This window comes from Plectropomus leopardus, chromosome 4, assembly GCF_026936395.1.
Source record: "Plectropomus leopardus strain MGB_pleo_1.0 chromosome 4, ASM2693639v1, whole genome shotgun sequence".
NCBI classification, from domain to species: Eukaryota; Metazoa; Chordata; class Actinopteri; order Perciformes; family Serranidae; genus Plectropomus; species Plectropomus leopardus.
In genome coordinates this window covers 10,819,828-10,844,369 of record NC_142179.1, presented here as the reverse complement: position 1 = coordinate 10,844,369, position 24,542 = coordinate 10,819,828, and the positions used below count along the sequence as shown (strand labels likewise).

The 24,542-nt window shown below is 37.5% G+C and overlaps 1 protein-coding gene across 1 annotated transcript; it reads left to right on the top strand.

The window, feature by feature from the left end:
• The first annotated feature begins 5,319 nt into the window (after positions 1 to 5,319).
• mccc2 (methylcrotonyl-CoA carboxylase subunit 2) lies at positions 5,320 to 23,038 on the top strand. Its single transcript, XM_042488296.2, has 17 exons — positions 5,320 to 5,550; positions 7,473 to 7,539; positions 8,055 to 8,139; positions 8,461 to 8,562; positions 8,804 to 8,931; positions 9,321 to 9,433; positions 10,641 to 10,754; positions 11,046 to 11,110; positions 12,289 to 12,388; positions 12,489 to 12,584; positions 14,841 to 14,913; positions 15,033 to 15,109; positions 16,929 to 16,995; positions 18,442 to 18,598; positions 19,554 to 19,668; positions 21,405 to 21,490; positions 22,567 to 23,038. Exons 1-17 carry the CDS (start codon positions 5,419 to 5,421, stop codon positions 22,682 to 22,684), a joined length of 1,695 nt encoding a protein of 564 aa, XP_042344230.1. The 5' UTR covers positions 5,320 to 5,418; the 3' UTR covers positions 22,685 to 23,038.
• The last annotated feature ends 1,504 nt before the right edge of the window (positions 23,039 to 24,542 follow it).

Below are 24,542 nucleotides of genomic sequence, written 5' to 3'. Positions count from 1 at the left end.
ACACTTGGATGTTATAAGTATGTATGTTAGTGACCACCGCTGTCTTGTTTGTTGTTTTTCCAAAAACTGTCATGACCATGTTAGTGACCTCACAGTCTGCTAGGATAATGTTTGCAAAGTGCCACTTTACAAAACCATTACAATACTACTCTGCTAACTTCAGAGCACTGTGAGAATCGCTGTTAATGAATTCACTTTAAGAGCACTGACAGCACACTTTGGAGTCTCCTGAAGAGGGCCATAGATGCAATAGAGTGAATATTTTCTGCAGTTCAAAACAAAGTAGGCCTATGAAATGCTGTCCTTTAGAGCACAGTTCACTGAAAAAGCATTAAACGAGTCTGCAATTGTTTCAATGGCTTTGTGAAGCTGTAATGATTCAGCTTCGTCCGTAACCATGGAGTCAACATTAGGGGGGACCAAATCTGCTTGGGGTCTGTTTTCCCCCCTGGTGGGTGTGATTTTCATGGTAGGCTTATGACATGTTGTGCACCGTCTCTATAAACTAAAGAACTGGATGTAAAAACAAGCCAGAAGTGACTATATTTGAATAAGAGAGTGGAGCTGTGGAGGAGCAAAGGGTGGACTTGACTGAAAGACTGAAGTCACTTAATGTGGCCACACCTTGAATTATGTTTAACTTTAACGCCCAAAAACATTTAAACGAGCCAGTTATATAAAAATCCCCCCGTACAGTTGTCATGGATGTTGAAATTAGCTATAGAGACAAAAACAATTTCTTTGGATCAGACTTGTAGTCTGTTGTTGGGCATTATTAATATGGATATCAATGGGGATTTACTCGCTTTTTGGAGCCAGCCTCAAGTGGCCATTCAAGGAACTGCAGTTTTATAGCACTTCCACATTGACTTCATTTTTCAGCTTTGCTGGTTGCCTCTTGGTCTGTACAAATTTATCTGTGATCCATCAGTTGCTGACATATTTCAAACAGACTGCCAGGTAGATATTGTCATCCTTAAGACCAGAGCTAACGTAGCTAAAATCAAAGAACACAAAGCTCTCTTTCACAGGTAACTGCTAAACCTTTTTTTTTTTTTTTTTTGCAAATGTAAAAAAGAAGAAGCTCAGAATTATGTCATTATAGGCAGAGTTGCCATTAAAACAAACCAAATGCAATACAAGCTGATTTTAGTGAGAGCTAATCAGTAAAATAAACCACAAATTACAGCAGCATTCAATGTAACCCACATCAGATGCTGTTTCATCACCAGTTAATGTTCAATCAAAAATGATTTCCAGATCAATTACTACATCAGCAGAGCTTATTTGCCCTCTCAGGGCAGATTAAACCGCTCTATAAAAGCGCTCTTTCTTTTGGCACAGTAACCATCCTGGTTGCTAGGAGATTTTTTTTTTTTTAACAAAACCTTAACACCTGATAACAGGATTGGGGAGGTTAGTGAACAACACCATCCCTTTTCAGTAGTTACTCTGCTTTGATCATAAAACCTCAGCTGAACATTGGTCATTCTTTTGATGGGTTACACAGGAGACAGCTGTGGATACGCCGCTGTGTATCTTTACTCTTTTATTCCCTGTAGAAGACACAGTCTGCACAAAAAGGACAATTATTCTGAAACTGTCAGTTTGTTTTTTTTCCACTTTAATATTGAGCATAAATGAATTGCTGTAGCATCTGACCACAGGTGATGGTGGCGGTGATATGGCTAGTGAGTACTAGTAAGTATTAGCTGTGAACATGAGCTCACTGCTGGCAACCTAACAACTTTTGCCAAGTACAATACTTTACCTTATAACCCAGGATCAGACAAACTCTGCTCTCAGACATGAATAAAGTAACAGAAACCTGAGGCTAATGTGCACCTGCAGGATTTTTCAGCAGAAGCAACTAATGTGCGGGACAATAACTCAGCGTGGCATTTTATAGCATGGCATTAGAAAAGAACACTTTGTCACAGTGCTACCATTTCAGCCCACCTTTTCACATTAGTGGAACGCTAGGATGAAAGTTCATTTCTGTCACTCCCTGCCCCCACTAAAAATATAAAAAATATTAAAAAAACCCGATGCTCGCAGTGCTGCAAAGATGTGTTTTTACTACACTGGGAGGAGGAGATCTATGAAAAGAGATTTGTTTCTTTGGTGCAGGGACAGTTTATGTTATGTATTCAGGACGTACTTTTTTTGAGGATTATATCAGCTATACAGCTCACAGTATTCTCTTTTACAGCCTTGTATTGCGTTTGAACTCACACAAATCTGTCCTTGTCGTATCTGACTTACTAATTTCTCCTCCCATTTCTCACCTTGCCATTCTCATTTCATCTGTGAGAGAGATTGGGTGATGGTAGGATAGGAGGGAGCGCTTCCATCAGCTTATCTGGTGGAGTAAATTCGATGGTGATCCTGTAATGAGATGAAAGATTTGTGAGGCGCTTTATACGTTTCGAGCAATTCAAAGGGGCATTTCTCACAACTGATGCTGCTGCTTACAATTTCCTGCCCTATTACAGGGTGGACTAATGATTAATTCATGTCTCTGCCGTCTTAACGAGGTTGTGTCCGTTAGTGGGCGGGAGGGGGCCACACTCTGCAGTGCTTTGATATCCTACATTCAAGGCTGTGTCACACATTAATGACTTCTTTGAGCTGTGAAACGAGCATCATTATCTCTTTTCAAAAAGGGAAGGATGAGAGATTTCAGCTCAGCTTGTATAAAGACAGGGGAGGAATCTGTCACTGTTAGACCTGTGTGTGTGTGTGTGTGTGTGTGTGTGTGTGTGTGTGTGTGTGTGTGTGTGTGTGTGTGTGTGTGTGTGTGTGTGCGTGTGTGTGACACTTAAACATTGCCTTGCATTGCAAGGATGGAAGAAGCAGCTTTTCTTTGTACAGTTCACCCCAAACAGCAATTACTGCTGTTGAAACAGGTTCCATTTCAAAAAGGTTAATTAAATAAAAGGGATGCACTGGCTCTTGATTAATCTTTTGAAATTGGATTAAAGGGGCATTGCATTATTTTTCTATAGCACTTCCATAAACTTTGAAGACTTGCCAGTGGCTGAGATTTCTTGACTTTTAGTCCATAGCAAGGGTCAAGACCCAAAAAAAAAAAAAACCCAGCCCATTCTCATTCCAAAGTCGTCAAATAGTCGCAAAAAGTCAGTGTGTCTGTGCTTTGGGCGAAAGATCCAAACACCAAAAGTCACCTTTGCATCCGCATGATACCCCTCTGGAAGGTATCAGCTGAAAGCATGGCCCGGGAGAATCAGTTGTGGTGTTATTATACGCTGGCAGATAATCTGGATTTAAATCAGGAGTCATCTAAATAAAAGAAATTAGTGAGCAAAAATGCAAATGATACCAGACATTAAAAAACACCACCTTTCATTTATTTTGCAACAGACACATTTCAGTACATACCTAAAAAGTACTGAGGTTTGAAACATGCCCTTATTCCAGCCATGAGCATGAAAAATAAGTATCAGCTCTAGCTTCAAATCAAGAAAACATAGAAGCTTCTCTGTGGTATAAAACTGACTAATAAATACTAATAAAATACTATATAAAAAAACCAACAACCCTAAAACACATTCCTGTATATTTCTGTAAAGTGGCCTAGCAACTTAACCCTATGATTTTCGCCAAATTCCCTGACTAAATGATACCCTGTTCTTTTTTCTTTTTCATCCAACCCGTGTGCTTTTCAACCACTTTTCTGCACTCCACTCACAGTCATCAAAATATGTTATTTATTAATTTTTTTTTTTACTTTTAAGAGGCTTTTCATGCCTCTACATCTATTCTGTCACTTCAGTGCTGCAGCAGTGAGAAGGGTTCAGGGGCCACAGCAAAGTAGAGAGAGCTGGGTGAGTGAGAGGGTTTAAGTTCGCAGAGAGAGTGGAGGATTGTATATTTCCTAAGAAAACAGGAGCAGCCATTTGAGTGGAGGTCATGGACATTTCTATGCATGCCGACGGAATAGGTGGAAGCGTTGGAGGAGAAAGGCCTCTTAAAACTAAATGAACTAAAAGCTCTTGGTTTGAATGCTCTTCAGCCCATACTCTGCCAAATGTACTCTAGCTCGAATAAAGCACTCAGGTCAGAAGGGATGTGTTGTGAAGCTTTTAGGCTAACTCTGATTCCCACTTAAAACCAACTTTAGTTCCCATTTCTAAACGAGACAAGGCCTTATCTCTGCATCTCTTTAAGTGTTTCTGTAACATGTTGCAGTGAAATAGAAATGTTCTTCATTCCTTTTCGAGGCACTTGTATTTGATTCCTATTGCATGGCTTTATTACTAAGGCAAATAGTGAAAAGAATCGAAGAATAAACTCTTTGCCTTCAAATTCATCAAATGCATTTTTTCTACATTTCTTTTGTAGAGTTTGACAAAAAAGCACTCTTGCCAAAGTAAAAGCTTCATCACAAAGACAGAGATGATGCACTGATTTTGGCACTGTAATACTTGTAAAAATCCACATGATGGCAGCATGGATCTAAATAATGGTGTCTCTCCTTTTGGTTCCACATCTTCTTTGTGTGTGTTTGTGTTTGCATAAAATTAACCATATTTAAAGGTTAAATGCTTTAAAAACATTAAGTTTTAATTGATCTATAAAGTATATACATTTTATTTCAGAAACCATATTTTGGTATACATGCTATGGATAAATTTATATTTAAATGTGTTTTTTTCCACAAGGGACAATATGTTTTCATTTTTTTGAAGTGGGTTCATTTTTTACCTTGGGAATAATATTGTTACAAAATATTCTGAACTCAAGGTCCACTTACTAGCTTTTTTCCCCCCTTTTTTTAAAAAAAAAACTTCAGCAGCACATTATGGTCTCCATTCATGAGATGCAGATTGAAGCTTCATAAAAAGCTTGTAAATGGACTTAAGAGTTAAGAATAATCAACCCTTATTTATTCAGGGAAAACTTACAGAGTATTAAGCTCTTTTACAGCAATGCCTGAAGTCATATTCATACAGGCAAGAAGGACATATAATTTCTATTAATAACCACAACAAAATGATGAAAATAAATCATAATAAATAGTAAATACTAGCTCTGATCTCTGTCAACAATGATAAAAAGCAGTAAAAACTGTTAAGCGACAAAAAAAATTGAAATAAAAAACAAATGAATAACAAGTCTGCAAGCTGAATGAGAAATATATTAAATATATATTAAAATAACAGCAAAAAAAGCAATAAAACAGCAAATATAAAAATACCTATATTTTGTCAAATATTTTAATTATATTGATACATTTGGTATTATATTGAGCACATGTAGACAGTTTCCATAAACAGCAGGTGGCGATGTGGAGCTTTACGCCTACAAACATTAACCACAGAAGAAGATCGCTGCTAGTTTAGCTAGCAAGCTAGTCCTTTACAACTGAACGTTTCGATAAACGTGAGCACCAACATGCTTCTCCAGACGGTCAGGCCGTGGTTGTTTCGTTGCAGGGGTTTACCCTCGGCTTGCACACGGTCTTACTACGCCGACAAAGTCGCCCGACTCGGGTCTCAGCCGGATAAACAATCTTCTGAGTATCAGGTAGGTTAGCATGTTGCTAACGTCAGCTAGCCAAAGTGTAACAGAGCTTTCTGCTAATGTCAACGGTTACTGTTCTGTTACACAGCTGGCAGAACCACGCTAAGGTCAAATATAATGTTGACGACTATTAAGAGTATATATTATTTTGCGTCTTAATTACGCAGAAGCTACTTTTAGCTTGTTAACTGGCTGGAAGAGGTCAGAACCTTGAGACCCCATGGTGCTCAGCTAAGGTCTTAGCATCATCACACTAGCCACACAGCTACATTTCTGCTGTCTGACATTTTTACGTTTTTAATGCTTTTCAGCAGTTAGACCCTTCATTTTATCAACATGTCATAACATGTCAATTGGTAACTCTCAGCCATGGTATAGAAACGTAGTCATGCTGTTTTTTTAGTTCCCCAATATGGTTACTTTCTGTGTTTCTCAAGTAGGCTAATCCTCATTTTTTACAGTTGAGTTTTCCATAACTAGGACGGTGCACAGCGCATCCGAGATAGAAAAATAGCTTGCTAAAGTGATAATCAGTTGGGTTGAGAACATCTGCCCAAGAGTAAAAATAATAAGTAAAAAAGTGAAATACATAAAGAGCAAAATCTACGACCCTGTACCAGCAACGTATACTAGAAATAAAAAAAGTTAGGAATACCTTTTTTTTTTTTTACATGTTTATGGTTTTACATGATTCCTAAGGATCCTTTAAAAGTCTTAAAAGGCAATGGTTTCATTAATCTTAAAACAAGGCCTTAATGGATATTGAAATAAGACTTTATGACCTTATAACTTTTATGACACTGTGTTGTAAAATCTCAAAATAACTGGTAGCACTAATTTTGTGTTAAAAAATCCAAATAGTAAAGTCTCACTTGCAGAGTGAGAAACACAAGATTGCCAAGAAAAATTGCTAGAAATTCCAGATATTTCCTTCTTCTGTTGGCAAAACCAGATACAAGCTCATAATAATATAATACGTTCATTGTCTTCCATGTGTTCCACTCTAAAAAGGGTTTGGGGCTTTTCAGCAATTGCAGTTATAACTTAATAATAATTCTAACCATGAGGTGTATCAGTTTAACCATAGGCATACATTTTAAGGTTATGCAGGGGACACATCCCTGTCAGCACTGAGAACTAAAAAAAAACATTTATACCATAAATTGATGCAAAAAAATGGTGTATAAAAAATGATCAGAATGCATGTAATTAATTGGTTGATTCTCCAATTTTTTTTGAGGAACTCCATATACACTGTTTAATATAGAATACAAAGCCTTTATTGTTTTTGTACAAGTACAAAGAAATCTGAAAGTGCGTCTTCTGAAACAGTGCAAGTATTAAAACTATAAACAATGACAAAAACTAATTAAATATGAGGTACACATACAATAAATGAAAGGCTATTAAATACTTTAAACTGTGTAAATCTGGTTATCACACAGAATGGCTTTTGTTATGGTTATTGCACAGAATGAACACAGAGAATTATGTGTTGTATGTTGAATAATGTTGAAATGAAATCTTCTCCCTGGAGTGTAACTATTGTTACACAGTGTCCCCATTCATTCTCACTGATGCAAAACCAAAAAATCTCACTTGATGGCACCACAGGCACATTTTACTCACATTTCCAACTTGGAGAAAAACTTGTTTAAAACACATTAACATAAACTCATCTATTAAGTGATCCTGTCCCACATTAAATCATTGTTATTGAAGCTATGTTCTTTAACTTTTTTATTACTCCTGGCAAATGCATTTTGTGTTGACGGGGAATTAAACTTATGTGTTGACTTGAGCAATTTAATCAGCTCCACAGTCATAACTTCTCCTGTTTGTAATGGGAAGAACATTGCCTACAGTAGAAATCATTGTACAGGATGAATAAACAAATGTCTGTTTATACTCTTCTTGTTTTTCAGGAGAATTATGAGCGGATGCAAGCTCTTGTTGATGAACTTAAGTGCCGGACGGAGAAGATTAAATTGGGTAGGTGTGAGTTCATGATGAATTACACAGTACAGCTAACTTAGAGTCATTACTTTTGTTTTTATTCCAACAGTGGAATTTGTGTCCAAGTTGAGGCAATCTGAGTGCTTAAAGTGTTGAACACCTTTTAGCTACCTCTATCTGTTCTGATAAAACTGCTCAGGGTCTGGATACGAACGTTTAAATTATAAAAGGTAAAAAGCTCTAATCTCTTCTAATGTGCAAATATTGCCAGTCACAAGTTTATTTGCCTATATTTCAGTGCTGATACTCATCTAACTTTGAGTAGATTACAGTGTGTAATTGTAATATGTTTCATGACATTTGATACATATTGTGAAAAGGTGTCCACACATACTAAATGTTTATTTTAGTTTTGAGTATGTAGGTTATATGTTGACAGTTTGAGTTAGAATCCTCACTTTGGCTACTGCCAATCACTTGAAAGTCAACACTGGGTTATCCAAAGTGTTGCCAAATTTTTTGTTAGCATGCTGTTTATTTTAATCATCCAGGTGGGGGAGAAAAAGCCAGAAGACTTCACACTTCTCGAGGGAAACTCCTGCCTAGAGAACGTATAGACCGACTGCTGGATCCAGGGTACAGTATCATTTTCTTACATCTTTGATACAAAATAATGGCTGTTTACACCCAGAAGACCAGATGCAAAACATTTGTAGTGCTCTGGTTTGACGTCATTACGCAAACCATGCTGCAGGTAGTTATAGCCGTACACACTTCAGAGAACAAAGTGAGGAGGATTGCTTTTCTCTCATCTCACTGCTAGTTGTGAACTACTAAAATAAACAACCATCCTAACAGACAGCACAGTTTCATGCATAAAAATTTTGAAGATCTCGATGTAGATGGTTTATTTTAAATTGCAAGCCTGTATTACATGTTTTTTTGGTTGTCTTGCAGGACTCCTTTCTTGGAATTCTCTCAGTTTGCAGCATATGAATTGTATGGAAAAGAGGAAGTCCCAGCTGGCGGTATACTTACTGGGATTGGCCGGGTTTCAGGGTAAGTGCCATGAATAAGCAGATATTTAAAACAGACTACAAAATAAAGTTTAAAGTCACTGTCTCTTCCTCTTTGTATCCTAAGTTCCGAAAACTAGATGTAAAATATTCAAATTTAAAAGTCTATGATAATTGCATGGGGCGTTAATTTAATCTCTCTGACTTGCAATTAGTTTTTTTGTTTAATTTGATTTCCCTTGAGTGCTCCAGGTGCAAATTTCAGTTGTCTTTTTTTCACACAGGGTGGAATGTGTTATTGTTGCAAATGATGCTACTGTCAAAGGTGGAACATACTTCCCAGTTACAGTGAAGAAACACCTTCGTGCACAAGAGATAGCACAGCAGAACCACTTGCCATGCATTTACTTAGGTGAGTTGTTCTGTGTTTGTAAGAGTTTGGTAAAATAAAAAACTTTGACATAAAAAAGGAGGAAAATAGACATTCACCACAAGAATTAAACTTACAGATATGAAAGTCACGCTGAAGAAAAAGAAAAATATGTATCAGTAACTCTATATAGTAAGCATTTTAGCAGTTGTATTTTTTCTGTGATTTATGAAATATTAAATTCAGTAATTTCATCAGCCAGGTCTCATCTGCAGATGTTTAAAGGCCTTTTGGGAAAACTCTGTAATGTTTTTTTGTCTTTTTGTTATTTACCTTATAATACAGACTGTGTGTCTGGAATAGAGCGAGAGCCAGATCTTAATTCTAATCATCAAGTTTTCTTAATGTTCTAATGTTCTTGACTCCTTTAGTGGATTCAGGCGGTGCCAATCTTCCCAGACAGGCTGAAGTCTTTCCTGACAGAGATCACTTTGGACGCATTTTCTTCAACCAGGCCAGACTGTCTTCAGAGGGAATAGCGCAGGTGATGCTTGATAACCAATAACGTATAAAGCAGCTGAGACTTTACCGTGACCTTAGAATTTCCTCATCTCCCTTTGGTCTCTGTGTTTTACTGCAGCCTATTGTTGTTGTCTTGGATGGTATATTTGTTGTTTTTGAAATAACTGCATTGATTAATGCATCCGTTCGGAGAAGCAGACAGAGTTGTCTGAAAAATTATATGAAAAAGAGCCGAGGTGGTCAATTTAAATGATCTGCACGACTGTAGGTTATTCATCTCTTCATTGTCTGGAGACAACTGAAATCCATCTTGCTATTGACTACTGAAAAATAGACATCCTTGTGTTTAAAAATAAAACAAAGAGAAGTCGGTTTGTGTAAGACCTGATGAATGTGATGGATTCAGGTCTTGCGCTTAGCACTCTCCAGTAGACCCAGATATTATAAAAACAAGTGGATATTATCATATTACTGTTGTCAAAAATAGTAATCTATGGACCTGAATATTTGAAACACTTTAAATACTATTTTTCTGCAGTAACAATACACTGGTACCTGCTGTGCTTTCTCACTGTGACTTATTGTCAGTATTTACTGAAGTCATTCTGTTGTTCTCTGCTACTAACCAAGAAAAAAGAAGTCACTGTTGTCATATTATTCACCTGTTATATTTAGATTTTAATGGAAATTTAAAATGTTACGCCCCCAGTGTCAATTTTTAGAGATTCCAGTATCATGACAACACTAGCTTATACAATTTCAGCAAACCAAATGCCAATTAATCCATCCCAATAATGTCTTTGATTAAACAATATTTTACTCTAGGCTTTTCCTTCTGTGGCAGTCATTCTTTTCCGTAAGTTTTTTCCATGGCCAAATTTAATATTACTCCCACATTTACCACTAGATTGCTGTATATAAATTTATATGTCCACTTGCCAGTGCCCTTAACAGGGTTGTTAATGGTACTAAAAATTTTAATCTTCACTAAAAAAAGCCTGCCAGGACATGGCTGTTGTGGAGTGATAAACTGAAACTGAATCTGAATTCCCACTCTTACAATCAGGTTTAAAGCCACAAACTTTCTTTAAGCTCAGTTTTCCTTGGAGTAAATGCAATTCATATTTGTTTATAGAGATCAGCCATTTGTCTGATATCAGAACTTTTATGTCCTATCAAGCTTGCGTGACATCCAGTGTGAATATTGGACTTCTTCTTGACTTTTTCAGATTGCTGTTGTGATGGGCTCCTGCACAGCTGGAGGAGCGTATGTACCTGCCATGGCAGATGAGAGCATCATTGTGCGGAAGCAAGGAACCATTTTCCTCGGAGGACCTCCATTGGTAGGACAAATGTAGCTGTTAAATGATATAAGAATAGGATGAAAGTGCGAGCATCAAGTTGACTTGTAATCCTCACAGTCGATTGGTGGTTTACATAATAAATATAAGTTTTACCAATGTCATAAATTAAGCTCAAGAGATAATAATTTTTTCCATGTTGTCTTTGTTGTAATTTTATTACAGCTGTGCAGTAAATGGCACCCAGGGAGCATACACTTCTCAAAAAACACTTCACTGGTATTTTGTTTGTTGTTCGTGTGTTGATATGTCTCTGTGCTTTTGTATTTATAGGTCAAAGCTGCCACTGGGGAGGAAGTTTCTGCAGAGGACCTTGGTGGTGCTGATCTTCACTGCAAGTAGGAAATAACAGTATTTTTTATTGCATTGCGTGCCTTATTTTTTATCTCATGTTCCTGGCTTTAGAGAAAGGTTGTTCACCTACGCTAGAATAACATTAAGCGGTTATCCATAAGAATGCAGTGACTCAACTCTCAAAACCATCTAAGTTAGATAACAATTTTGACAAATTGCAAACATTTTCCAGTGGTGCTTTTGCAGGCTGGGTTTACACAAAGTAGGTTGTGATCCTCATTGAATTGTTTGTCATAGTTAAAACTGTTGGTGCGCTTTGTGTTTCACTTTGGATCGAGCATAATTATGTGCACATTACATGTAAAAGCTATTGGAAAGCAGAGCTGATGAAAAGAATAATTCAAACTCGGATTTTTGTCAGGTCAAAGTGTTACTGATATGCGAAGACCCAACTGGGATTGAAACGTTGCTCATTTAAATAAAATTGTGGTTTGGAGTCAGTGTGCAGGCATTACTCTTCTCATCATTTGCAACCTAGAGCTCAGTATTTTTTATAACACAACAAAACAGTCAGATGAGTCCAGAGGTCCACATGTACAAATTTAATGTGTTTTAAAAACAAAGAGAAAAAAAAGACTAATGCGAAATGGAAAGCAATGGTTTAACATTGACTATTGATTAAATGTTGAATGTAAAATGTTGATTAGCTTGGTATTCTGCTGGCATCTGAAGGAGAGGGTAAATATGCAGCGTTCCTGTAAAAAAAAAAAAAAAAAAAAAAAGCCAAGCCACAGTATAAATAGTATTTTACATTTAAAAATGTGTAAAAGGAATCTGGGATGAGTATTCAATGCAGTAAATATTTTGTTTTTATACCTCATTGTGTTCTTCATAGATCTAATATTCTTAGACTAACAGATTGAGCAAACAGCTGCAAAGGAGGGAGAATTGTAAGAATTGTAGAGGGAGCAATGGGGTGTCAAGCGTGACAGTGTGGTAATGGCAAATGGTTTACATGGCTCAGGGGTCAGGTACGAGGGCCCCCTAGGTGAATTTTGCTTGAGGCCTTTATGAGGTCCGGACTGGCTCTGCTTCGTCACATGGTTATATGATGACATTATGCTGTTTACATTTATGAAACACATCAGTGTTATTATTTTCTAAGTAATGATTTATGTGCTGTAATAATGCCACAGTGATTGATTTGTTGCTTATTTAACAGAAAATCTGGTGTGACCGACCACTACGCTTTAGACGATAACCACGCACTCCATTTAGCAAGAAAGGCGGTGAGAAGTCTCAACTACAAGAAAAATATTGGGGTCAGTCCAGTTATGACAATTATCAACAATCACCTTTAATCGTCTACCGATTTACGCTGTCTGTACTTTCTGTTGACATGGAGTATGTTGTGCTTTTCAGGTCACCACCGAACCTACTGAAGCCCCGCTGTATCCTGCAGATGAACTCTATGGCATAGTCGGAGATAACTTGAAACGCAACTTTGATGTCAGAGAGGTATTTGACCAGTTTCCTGTCCAGTGTCTCAAAGGGACAAGAACACAAAGTTATAAGCTGTACTTCAAGAAGAACTGCCTTCATATTTTCACATATTATTTGAACAAAGAAACACTCTAATATTTATTATTTTCAACCAATTGATACAGCGGTTTTTTAAACATGTAGGTTATTTTCTCCTGGTGGATTAAGACATGTTTGAAGCTGTAAAACACTTAATAAACAAATATATTATTGTTTGTTAAAATGATTCCTTAGCTCCACCAGAAAACAATATTTTAGAGTAGATACACACACTGTGCACTTCTGTTTTATACCAAGGATTTGTGAAAAATACAGACAAAGCCGACGGTTACAAGTTCAGAATGCACTCTAAACAATATTTAGCTGTCAGGTGTCTCTGTCAGGAGCTAGGTCGATAAAAGACAGCCGGCATCAATCACTTGGTTTTTGCTCTCTGTGGCAGGGCTTGCCAGATGTTCTCATTTGGTTTGAAGCCTGTGCCTTTGATTCTTGATGTAGACCCAGGAGCAAGAATTACTGCTAACTCCAGAGATGTCAAACTGTTTGTAGTGTAGAACAGTATTGGCAGTCCGTTTAGGAAACAAGATCAAGCGGCTGTTCCCACTTTACTGGAGTTTTTCGACTGTAATAGGCTTTTCAACACAAGGCACGCTTAAATCACTTAAGTTAAATCAACACAGTGAAAGCTGTTTAAAGTATCACTTTGGTTATTTTGTAAACTTTTCTTGTTATTAACTGTTCCTATGAAATGACCAAAACCAACAATGACTTAAACCTAATGAGTATTATCTGAGTAGCTTATTCTTCTGTACCATAGAGCTCCATTGTTGCCAAAAAGCTATTATAAACACATCAGTGAGCAGCACTGTTACACTGCATGACGTGTTCCTTCATTACCATGAACATGGCCGTTGTAGTTTATTTTGAATTAGTTGAACACACACTGTCCTGCTGTTAGAAATACTCAGTACCACCAAATCAGTTGCTGAAAATGGTCCCACACAAATATACTCCTGCTTTAGTAACTTTTGCGAAAGATTACAGTACCCAGCTGTTTGAGAATATGACTAAAAAATAAACTATATGTATGTGGCTCATTAAAAAAAAATGTGCATCTTCAGTAGGAATGAATGATTTGGGGCTTTGGATTTTGTTGACAGTAACAAAATGCAATACAGCCAGCCTTAAGGCTTTTGCACGCCAATTCTGCATTTTTCCTTCAAAATGGTCACGTTCAGAAATATGCACAACCTCACGTTGTGTCAATCACATTTACACACCAAAACTGAAACAAAGGTTTTTGGAACAGGTTTTATTTTCTGCATTTTTGCGCATCCGCCTGTGTGTGTGTCCCGACCTAAAACGTAATGCCAGCAGCTGTTCAGGATCAGTTAGTTCCCAGAAACTTGAGGTCTGTTATTTAGTGTATGTATATTGCAAGCAGCAAATCAAACTGGATCACTGACATCCTGAAATGGAAGTGGAGACGGTTGGGATAATTCTGCAGCTTGTTTATCGGCATGGCAAGGCAAATATAATAATATAGTACATTTCATACCCAAAGGCAACCCTAAGTGCTTTACATATATGCAGGTGAAACTCCTTGCTCTGGATGCTTTCTCAGGATTGGATGATCTCAATATTTTCTTTTTCTACTTTTAAGAAGAGAGATGATCACAAAATCATCCTCACTGCTTGATGTCTCCGTTTTGTCCCACATTGCACATTTTGGCAATGAATAAAACAATAAATCACATTGCAGTCAGTGTGCAAAGTTTTTGTGCATAATGATTATTATCTGATAACAGATCAAAAACACACATACGAAAATTCAGACACAGTGTGCAAAGGCCTTCACCCTGTAACATGTCCTGTGGTGGATGAAGTACCTTAAAGCCATACTTGAGTAAAAGTACAGATATTCTACCAAAATATGACTTTGGTTGTACTTAAAGTATCTGAAATGTACTGTACTGCATTATCAGAAGTAATTTTGTGATATTAAATGTACTTAAGTAATCAAAGTAAATGTACACGTAAATGTTATTAAATAGCAAACGGTCAGTATTTTATTATTTGTAAAGCGCTCAGTAAATATAGTATAATTGAAGGTTAACAGAAAAAAACTCAGCATTAACTTGTAATACAAGTCTAACCATTTCCTGTCTCTTGTCCTTTACTTGGCTTTGTGTTATTGGCTTTTACACCTTCCCTCTATTCCTTTGTTTGCAGGTCATCGCTAGAATTGTAGATGGCAGTAAATTTGATGAGTTCAAGGCTTTCTATGGAGACACACTTGTTACAGGTATTTGAAATACATTTTTTCTACAACCCAAAAAATTATGCTCATTATTATGTTTTTTTTTTTTTTTATTATTGAATCTAGCAACCTTAACATTTGACTCTCAATATACACCTGTTCAGGATTTGCAAGAGTATTCGGTTACCCTGTCGGAATCATTGGCAACAATGGAGTCTTGTTTTCAGAGTCTGCGAAAAAGGTAAATATCATTTATACCCAAAAATGACTTAAACTGTGGAGTGAATGTTCTTTAAAGAATAAATCTGGATTTTAGAAGTATCTCCACTATCTCCACAGTGTTATTAGAAAACCTAAGACTTGCCTCTGGCTTCTCAAAACGCTCAGACTCGTGGTACAGCTTTGATCCTGTGATATTATGAACAAACAGGCAAAACCTTTGTGAAGTGTAAAAAGCTAAGCCTCATGATCATGTGGAATTTTCAAAGGAGTAAACACTGTGCCGACAATGTTTTTCTCTAAATGTCAAGGACTTTAACTTAATACTGAAGCCCTAAAGAAAGTATTCTCCACAGAGATTTGCTACTTACAACAAATGGTTCGTACTGACCTTTCACAGTCAAGGCGCCAAATTTCTCTCATACAATAAGCTCTCAAATTGCACTTGTCTGGACCATCTCAGGAGTTCTCTGATGAATGGCATTGTAATAACATAGCATTTAGAAACCATGGACAAGGGACAATCATAATTTTTATTCAATATAATTCGCTTAATTTGCAAGCCAGTCTGGCGTGAACATCTGAACTTTACACAGGCTTAGGAAAGATGAGAAGCTGAATTTGTGATTATAGACTAATATGTTTTTCAAACACCTTTTTAAATTAGATAACAAGCTTGACCTGAAAAAACCCAAAACCTTTCTGTGATCCATTTTTTCTGTGAGATCTCAATATGACAATATGAGCATTGGTTATTTCATCAGTGTAATCGCTGATGAAAGGGACCGACACAGTGCTTCAGACAGACACAGATGTGGAACAGACAGGCTTAGAGAGCATATCCAAGAAAAATCAATACAGCACCTGCATTTCGAGATGCATTTTTGAGACACGCTGTCACCACTTAAGATGTGCCCAGGCTTCTATTATGCTTAACTGTTAAATTGTTAAAAGCCTTTTCCCCAGGTGTTTGTGAAAGGGAGAGGTAACAGAGAAATGATTAGATTTCTGTTGTTGTGCGTGCATTTGGGAGCAAACTGATGAATCATTTTTCACCAAGTGACAGCTTCTAATAGGCAGCCGTCTTTCATGCTCTCTCCAACTTCTGTTTACGCTTTTTAATGCAAGGCAGGCTGCTTCACTGAAAGGAAGCCAGCAGAGGTAACTGCCAAAATAAAGAAAACACCTGAGTAATTCAGCAATACAAAGTATATGGAAATTAGGTGTCTCCGCACAGTGCACGGTCCTTTGTGCTTGTTTTCCTGTGCAATAGCTCTTGGCAGCTTCTTGTTGTTCAGTGCATTTTTTTCTGGCAAGGCTGAAGGCCATTCAGCTCTTTGTATTCAAAGTAAAACCTAGCGAGTACAGAGCCAGTGTTGAAGCTCGATGACCTCCCTCCCAAGTTGATAAATTTCTGTCCTGACTGGTCTCGACTGAGATGAAGATGATGACAAAGGAGAGGCCAACTGCTTGCAAGATACACACTAAATGTTTTGATGAAAATGAAGCAGTTTTCAATTTTACACTTAGTTTGATTTGGCCTTTCAGATCAGCCTTAAGCTTCTCCAGAAGTAGAAATGTAGGTATACCAAGGCACTAGTCTAAAACTTGAGGCAGTTCAGTATATCCAGCTGTGTGCTTTGAATATATATTTATCTGTTTCTGCTGGTGCAGCTTATATTTCTGTTAATAATTTAAGGTGCCAAGAAAAAAAATTATTACCATCCTATCATTTAATTTTAAGGTTGTGATTGTACATGTCTGTGTTTTTGTCCTCTGGGCAATCTTTCTGTTGCACTGGGATTATAAAAGATTCACTGAGTATTTGAATTCCTTTTCAGGGAACACATTTTATCGAATTATGCTGCCAAAGAAACATTCCACTCATTTTTCTTCAAAACATAACAGGTCAGTGGGAATTCTAGGGTTTGGGGATTATTGGCATCTGAGATTTTGTTCTGTTGTGGTGCTTTTGTGTTCTCTTCCTAGTACTCCATTTCCTCGGTTATGAGTGAAAACTATAATGAAGGGTATTTAATATGATTAAAGTAAAGTGAGTTTAAATATCAACAAGCTTTATTAAGAATCACTGGCTCCACCTTTAAGTAACTGAAAATATCATGTTAGTGTTGTGGTTTTTAATGGGATCTCATACTCATGTAGAACTAAAATTTTCTGTGGACCTCACATGATTTGCAGGAACTCAGGAGTTCGTCTGATCTTAATTTAAATTCAGTATGAATCCACAATGTCAGTAAATTGTCAAGTAAATGTTTTGCTGCAAATTACCTTCTGTTTGACCAGCGATGATAATATTAGTCCCGTGTAAATCAACATCTCTGTGATATGGGTATTTAGGGTTTTTTTCCTGCACCTCTGTCCTGCCTGCGTTTTTGGTGCAGGAGGCTCACCTCACTACACAGCATGGAGACTTTTTCACAGAAAGAGCAAGTTCAAATCCATCAGAAGAGACAAATCTTAAAAGATAATGAGAGGGATAATGTGACAGTGTGTGTCAGAATCGGTTCTGTTTATTTAACCTACATTAAAAAAAGGAGGTTAAGGCAGTGATGTCAGTAAATTTGAGTAAAATACAGACTTCACTTATACCTTGTTACCTATACCTTTTTCCCACAGTCATGAAAAACTTGAAAAACTTTGCTGTTTGTACCGCATTTTTGAGATGAAGCAATTGAAATGGACAGCTTAGAGTGCTAAATTGTCACTTGGAGCAGGAAAACATACTTTAATTTAGTATTACTGATCTGAAAATAGAGCATAGTAGTTTGACGGTACAGAGCAGTACACACAGCACACAGCATCTTTTTTTGAAGACGTTAACTGAACAAGCCAGCCGAACTGTTGAGCTTCGTGTTTTTGCTGACCGCGTATAATAATATAATTTATGAGAAGTAAAGTTCTCTATACAGTTTTGTTCCTCTTATATGTATGAATAGTCATGGGAATTTTATCATGGGTCACTGAAATGTCATGGAGAGGTTTTGAAATGTTAAAATGCTGAAAATTTGTGAGAACCCTGCTTATCCTGTGTGGATATGCTGCACGAAACAGATGTGGGGAGTTAATTTCTAAATCACATCAGGTCCCATGGTAATACTAGTCCCGTGAGAATAGGGCTTAAGGCACTGAATGAACAGTGTATTTAATACAAGCTTGTAATCACTAACTGCAAAATCATATGTGATAAACGGCAAAGTCATATGATCACGGTTTACATCTTGTCAGTTATGACAAGATGTACACATTTATCTTAACATGTTTTTACCTGTTAATCACTGCTCATGTATTTTTAGTCTTCTTAGTTGTAATCCTTCTTCTTTATCTTCATCTCAGGCTTCATGGTTGGTAGAGAGTATGAAGCAGGAGGAATTGCCAAGGATGGAGCTAAGATGGTAACTGCTGTTGCCTGTGCCAATGTACCCAAGATTACCGTTATCATCGGCGGCTCCTATGGTGCAGGAAACTACGGCATGTGCGGCAGAGCCTACAGGTATGAAGAAGTTAATGAAAAAGAGTGCAATGGTATCGTCATGAATGAACACAATGGAAGTGTGGTCAAGGCCTGTTACATAATTATGGAGATCATTAGCTGTGTCTGAATCGATGTATAATGTATTATATACAGTATACCGTGCATACTGTTCAGTATGTAGAATAATTTGCATCAGATGCCCTTGGATATTTAGATTTAGGTTGAAATGGCCTTTTGTAACAACAGAAGCTTTTAGATTTGAACCTTGAACCCTGATTTTGAACCTTAAATGCTAAGAATATATTTAGAAGAATAAAAACATCCATTTTAATTATTGTTCTGACACTGACTATGAACTCCTCGCCTCTTCATTCATCCAAGTTGTCCCCAGACAGCATTACTTCTAAAGGTATGAGACAGGTTATTTCATGGTGTCTAGATCTACAAAAAGCTCTATTCAAGTTTCCCACATATGCAGTAGTACCTTTTGATGACCAGTAAACAGGTCGTGCACGCTTATACCTTTCTCAGTAAAGTATAAAAAATTGCATGTATTTTGCAAATAGTTCAGAAATAAGCTTTTTGTCGATTTCATTAAATATAACCTTTCTCATCTATGACTCATTCAGCTTTTTTCTCTTTTTTATTTTCCATCAGTTTAGATATTCAAAACACCTCGTCGCAAAACTTTTCTTGTTACATTTAAATCCGCACTGATGATTTAGGGTTTTGGGAAATTTATGCTCACCTTTGGTTAGGCTTTCTGAATTATTTAGCATTCCCTAAGTGGTTTTTTTTTCGGCCTAAGGTTTCATAAATCATGTTTTTTTCCTGTAGTTGTCATCAGATTAATACACTAGTAATTGAATATTACATCTTCATTAATGCAATCTTTGTTGATTCTGTGATTTGGCTGACTGCTCGGGCTCAGCAAACACAAGCACATTGACACTTCCTTGTTTTCCTCTCATAGCCCCCGATTCTTATACATGTGGCCAAATTCCCGAATCTCTGTAATGGGTGGTGAGCAGGCAGCCACCGTCCTGGCCACCATCACCAAGGATCAGAGGGCACGCGAGGGAAAGGAGGTAACGATTCACATTAATCATCCCGTCTGTGCTTCACTAGAAAGGCTTAAATTAGCCTTTGTGGATTTGCTGCCAAACGCATAAACATTATGAAAGACACTTTTCTTTCAGTAATGGTTTGACATGGCACTTATACAAGGATAAAATTATATCAGTGTTAAGTGTTACAGTGATGACTTATCCTGAATAGTGCAGTCATCAAACAGCTGTAATTAAATTGTGTCAGGTATGCTGTTATGGGTGTATTAAGAGTGCATTAATAGCTTCAGAATGAAACCCCACATCAGTGCCCTGATAGCAGGCGTTTCACTCAGCGACATTTAAGACGGTTTAAGAATGTATGGCATTAAATAGACCGAAAAGGAAACCAGTCATTAGTAATTTTTTTTCTTTCATGAATTTCAAATGTAGTCTTTTTTGATGTAGACATGGCTTGGCTTTTCGAATACAGCAACAAGATACCAGTGTTTCCCACAGAAACTGAATTTATGTGTGGCAGAAGCTCTTCCTACTTTTTTATCATTCTGTGTCCCCTCTCTAAATTAAAACATATTTTCCGGTCCATGAACACAGTGCAGGTAGAACACATTGTGAGTTCTCTTTTTCCTCAGCAGCAGTTTGAGGAGTTTGAGTTGCAAGGTGGATAATTAATCTGCTGATCTGGTCAGAGCTGATCGGATCGATGGATAAGAGCAGCAGCACCTGTAGAGGCGAGTGAATGCAAACTTTTAAACCCAACACAATGAATGGTTAACATTCATTTTCACGTCACTTGGCGCTCTGCTGCTCTGTCTGTGCCCAGAGTGTGGTCTGCGCTCCAAAAGTTTGGTGCAGTAAATGACAGAACGGTATATATTAGGGATGTATTGATGCATCCCAAGGCAGCTACACAACACAGCTGCAAGATTAACACTCCTACATTCATCCTTGTTGACCCTCTAAAAGGCTTCACTATTGATTACCCCTCTGAGTGGTGAAAATACATCATTGCTTGAGCTGTAATTGTATTAAGTAATCATAACAGTAGTCAGTACTTGTACTTGGACTCACTCTTCTAACTAACAGGACTCTCAAGCTGAAAAAAGAGAGGAACTTTGATTTAAAAAATAAAATATAACAAGAGCTGACTGAATAATACACAGTGACACCTGATCAGAAATTGAAAAAATGTTATTTTCTTTATTTCATTGTGTCTTTATACAGTGTATACCCAGATGCCAGTTTTTCAGTCCTCCTCACTAAAACTTGTGCAGTCTGGTTCAACCCCCTTGCAATGAATTAAACTAAATGATGATTATTATGTTACAGCTTTTAAACAGTTTTAGAAAGGTGTTGATTTATTTCTGGTTCTTCTGGATGCTGCAATTTGTGTTGCTGTTGAATTATGATTTATGTTTGCAGTAGATCAACCCCTTTATGTCAGTGAGGATAAACTAAAAGTACTGAAAGAGCTTTTCAGCATTGACTCTGTGTTTTCATTATTTGTATAATTTCCACCAGGATTCAAGCCAAGGAAACTAACTCCCATGGCAAATGAAATACTGAAATGTGATTTCAGTTCTACTTTTCACCATGCTCTGCACAATTCAGACAGCCTTGAAAATGCTTTGGCACAGAGTTCCTTATTGCCTAATTCTGCATTTAAATGCACACAACTGTAAACTCTTTTTTCTTTCAGCAGTTATCTTTGGCAGAGCTACAGCCCGAATTCTTTTGTTTTAACAATGTATTTACAGTTCACAGCAGAACAAGAAGCTGCCATGAAGAAACCGATAGTGCAGCGGTTTGAAGAGGAGGGCAGTCCTTACTACTCAAGTGCCAGGTGAGCTTTCGTCAAGACACAACAAACTGTATGTCTCTGTCTACGACATTGACTCAATGCTTGAAGTAAATCAGTTTAATGAGAGAAAATGGGCTTTGTGGAATGACAGTATTGTGCAGAGGTGGACTGTGCATTTGCATTTGCATCAGCATTTGTTACTGATGAAGTTTTAAATTGTTTCAGTATATCATGCTGTACTGCTTTTCCATGTCATACGAAAGATTGTTAATGTGTGAGGACTGATGCTGTGATGTGTTGTAAGTGCATTTCTGCTCTATTAGATGTCCCGTTGTTCTGCTAATATGAACCATCTTTGCTTTTCATTTAATCCTGCAGGCTATTTTCATGCTGTATGTGAGCTGAGCACATATCAGATGGTAGAGGTCTTACAAACAAAAAATGCACCATATGTTGGAAAATTGCCTGTTAGATTTAGTCATACTTTATATATATTAATTCAACTGGGAAATGGCCTCACTAAGGTTTAAAATGTATTATAAAGTGGCCAACATAAAGCAAACGACAAAGAGGGCTCAAAGCACATAATACGGCCTTGAAATGTATTAGATAAATTAAAAAGAGGATAATCAAGATTCACAAAGCAGTTGAGATGAATAAGTAAGAATAAGTAAAAAACAAAAATTTAGAGAGCAACCAGCTTTGTAGTTTGTGAGAAGCATGTGTAAATCTGCATCTTTCTACTGCAAAGACAGCTTAGTTTTATTGAAATAGCATCTTTAAAGCAGTGAAGTATTCATAACCATTCTGATATTTCTTACAAAAAAAAAATGCAAAATAAATATTTATTTTTAAGTATGATATACAACTGTCACAATGATGGTAACTGATACTAGAAAAAAAAACCTCTTGTTTCCCCAGCAAAACAAAAAGAAAAGTAAAGAATCCCTTTTAAAACCTCTACAAATATATTAAAACTAGAGGATGAGTGAGGGAGTCTTTCAGATAAAGGAACACAAATCTTGAGAAGTAGATAAGACCAGCGCAAGTACTACAAGAGGCATCAGATAAGTGAGGTGTAATGCACTATCTAATAATGTGATGCATTTCTTTTACAGACTGTGGGACGACGGGATTATCGATCCCGCTGATACTCGTATGGTTTTGGGACTGAGCCTCAGTGCAGCACTGAATGCACCAACACAGAAGACACGCTTTGGAGTGTTCAGGATGTAATGCTCATGTAGGCTGTACAGGTATAGATCTACCTGTCAGAGTTGGACATGTACTGTGCTTAAAGTAGTATTTGTAGTTTTCCTTGTGTCACATTATTTAGAGCAACAAACACAGAAAAAGATGAAAAATCACTGAAGTAGAATCACACAACCTCGGATCAGTGGGGATGTGATTGGATGGTGTGCTGCTGTTGTGGGATATTTCCACCAATGAGTTGTGCCTTAACTGTTACTGTTCCGGTGTAAATGCAAACTGTACTCCTCCCCCTCATACTTGGATTGTTTTCTTATTTTATTTTTATTTTTCAATCAGATACTGTAAATGATGAATTTTGAAAAATACATGAAAACACAAGTTGCTATCTTTTTATTCAGGACCACTACTGGTGAGCAGAATATCAGAGGAAAACAACCTTCATGAGGGGGCGCTGTTTAGCTATAAATATCTGATTGGCCACAGAGGGATGGTAGAAGAAACCTTTTTCAAACTAAATGCTTTTGTTCTGGTATTGACAGAGGAGCTGTTTTTAGGGAAACCAAAATTTTCTGAAGATGGCAAAGCTCAGTGTAATTATCTCTATATACACACTTAGAGTAAAATCTTTGGTCCAGAGGCACTAGTGGGTTTTTTATGCCTTCTCAGCCAGCCTAATGTTTGCTTTTCATGTTAATAATTGTTCAAATATTGTGTTATAGCAGGCGGGAATAGGATGTAGTCTTACAGATTGCATGCTGCAGGCAGAGAGTGCTGTGTACCGAAGCTGAGCCACTGAGAAAGAGTGCTTAACTTTACCAGCTGGCCACCCTGTCCTTCCCTCTCTCCCTCCCTCTTTTCCATTTTGTCAATTTATCTCTTTAACTGAACATACTGCACACAGTTGGTATGCTCACATATTGGTATAGACCATCTTGAGTTCACTTTGGCAACAAGTTCCATTTTTTCCCTCTATAGGACTTTTAGTGGCCGGGGATTAGGTGCAGCAGTGGATTTGAATGTTTGAATGTCTCCCCATGAAGCCAGCTGGGTAAAATGCTTAACGTGAAGCCCTTCATGCTCCTCTGTGTATAACTGTGTGGCTTCGACACTGAGGCTGTGAAGAGCCTCACCTTAGGGAAAGGCAGAAATAACTCAGCCCATGGTGTGTGCGTGTGTGCGTGCGAGCGTGCGTGCGAGCGTGCGTGTGTGCGAGCGTGCGTGCGTGCGAGTGTACGTGCGTGCGCCACACACATACTACACCACCTCCTACCACCAGTTTTTAAAACTGGTTTGCTAGTTATGCTTCATCTTGTTCCACCAAATGTGACTGGGATCATTACCAAACAGCATGAACCAGTTTAAAAAGTTTGGATTTCATTGAAGTGAGAGAAACTGTCCAAAGATGTTGAGATCTAATGTTTCTGAAAAGTCTTGTCTCATGCGATAAAAGAAAAAGGCAGCAGAAAATGTTGTATATCAATCAATCAGGGGGATTTATAAAGATCAAGGGTTTTACTTAAGATTGATGACCTAACCTTTCTGTCTGACTGTGACTGCTCTTAATTGCAGTAATAATCACTCACTGAGTGGCCTCCTTTTACTGGAGGACGAGGTCGTCCTTTTGTCTTGTCAGAATATCTGGCAAGCTTGTGATTCGATGTCGAGTGTTTTGGCTTTGAGGTTGTACACCACTTCACAACTTAGAGGATGACAGCCTTCCCCAGCATACACTGGATTTAATGGCAATCAGGTTGCCAGACACACAGACAGATGCTCTCATTAACAGCTGTGTGCAGTCAGCGTGTCCAAACTTGAATGTCTAAGGCAGCAGGAGATTTGAGGGGGAATGATAAGGGCTTGTTAGCAATGTGACCAAGATGTG

Excerpts from the sequence above, each read along its gene's own strand:
- mccc2 (XM_042488296.2), top strand. The coding sequence starts at position 5,419 with ATGCTTCTCCAGACGGTCAGGCCGTGGTTGTTTCGTTGCAGGGGTTTA. Across the intron at positions 8,140-8,460 it reads GACCGACTGCTGGATCCAGG|GACTCCTTTCTTGGAATTCT; the intron begins GTACAGTATCAT and ends GTTGTCTTGCAG. Across the intron at positions 8,563-8,803 it reads GGGATTGGCCGGGTTTCAGG|GGTGGAATGTGTTATTGTTG; the intron begins GTAAGTGCCATG and ends TTTTTCACACAG.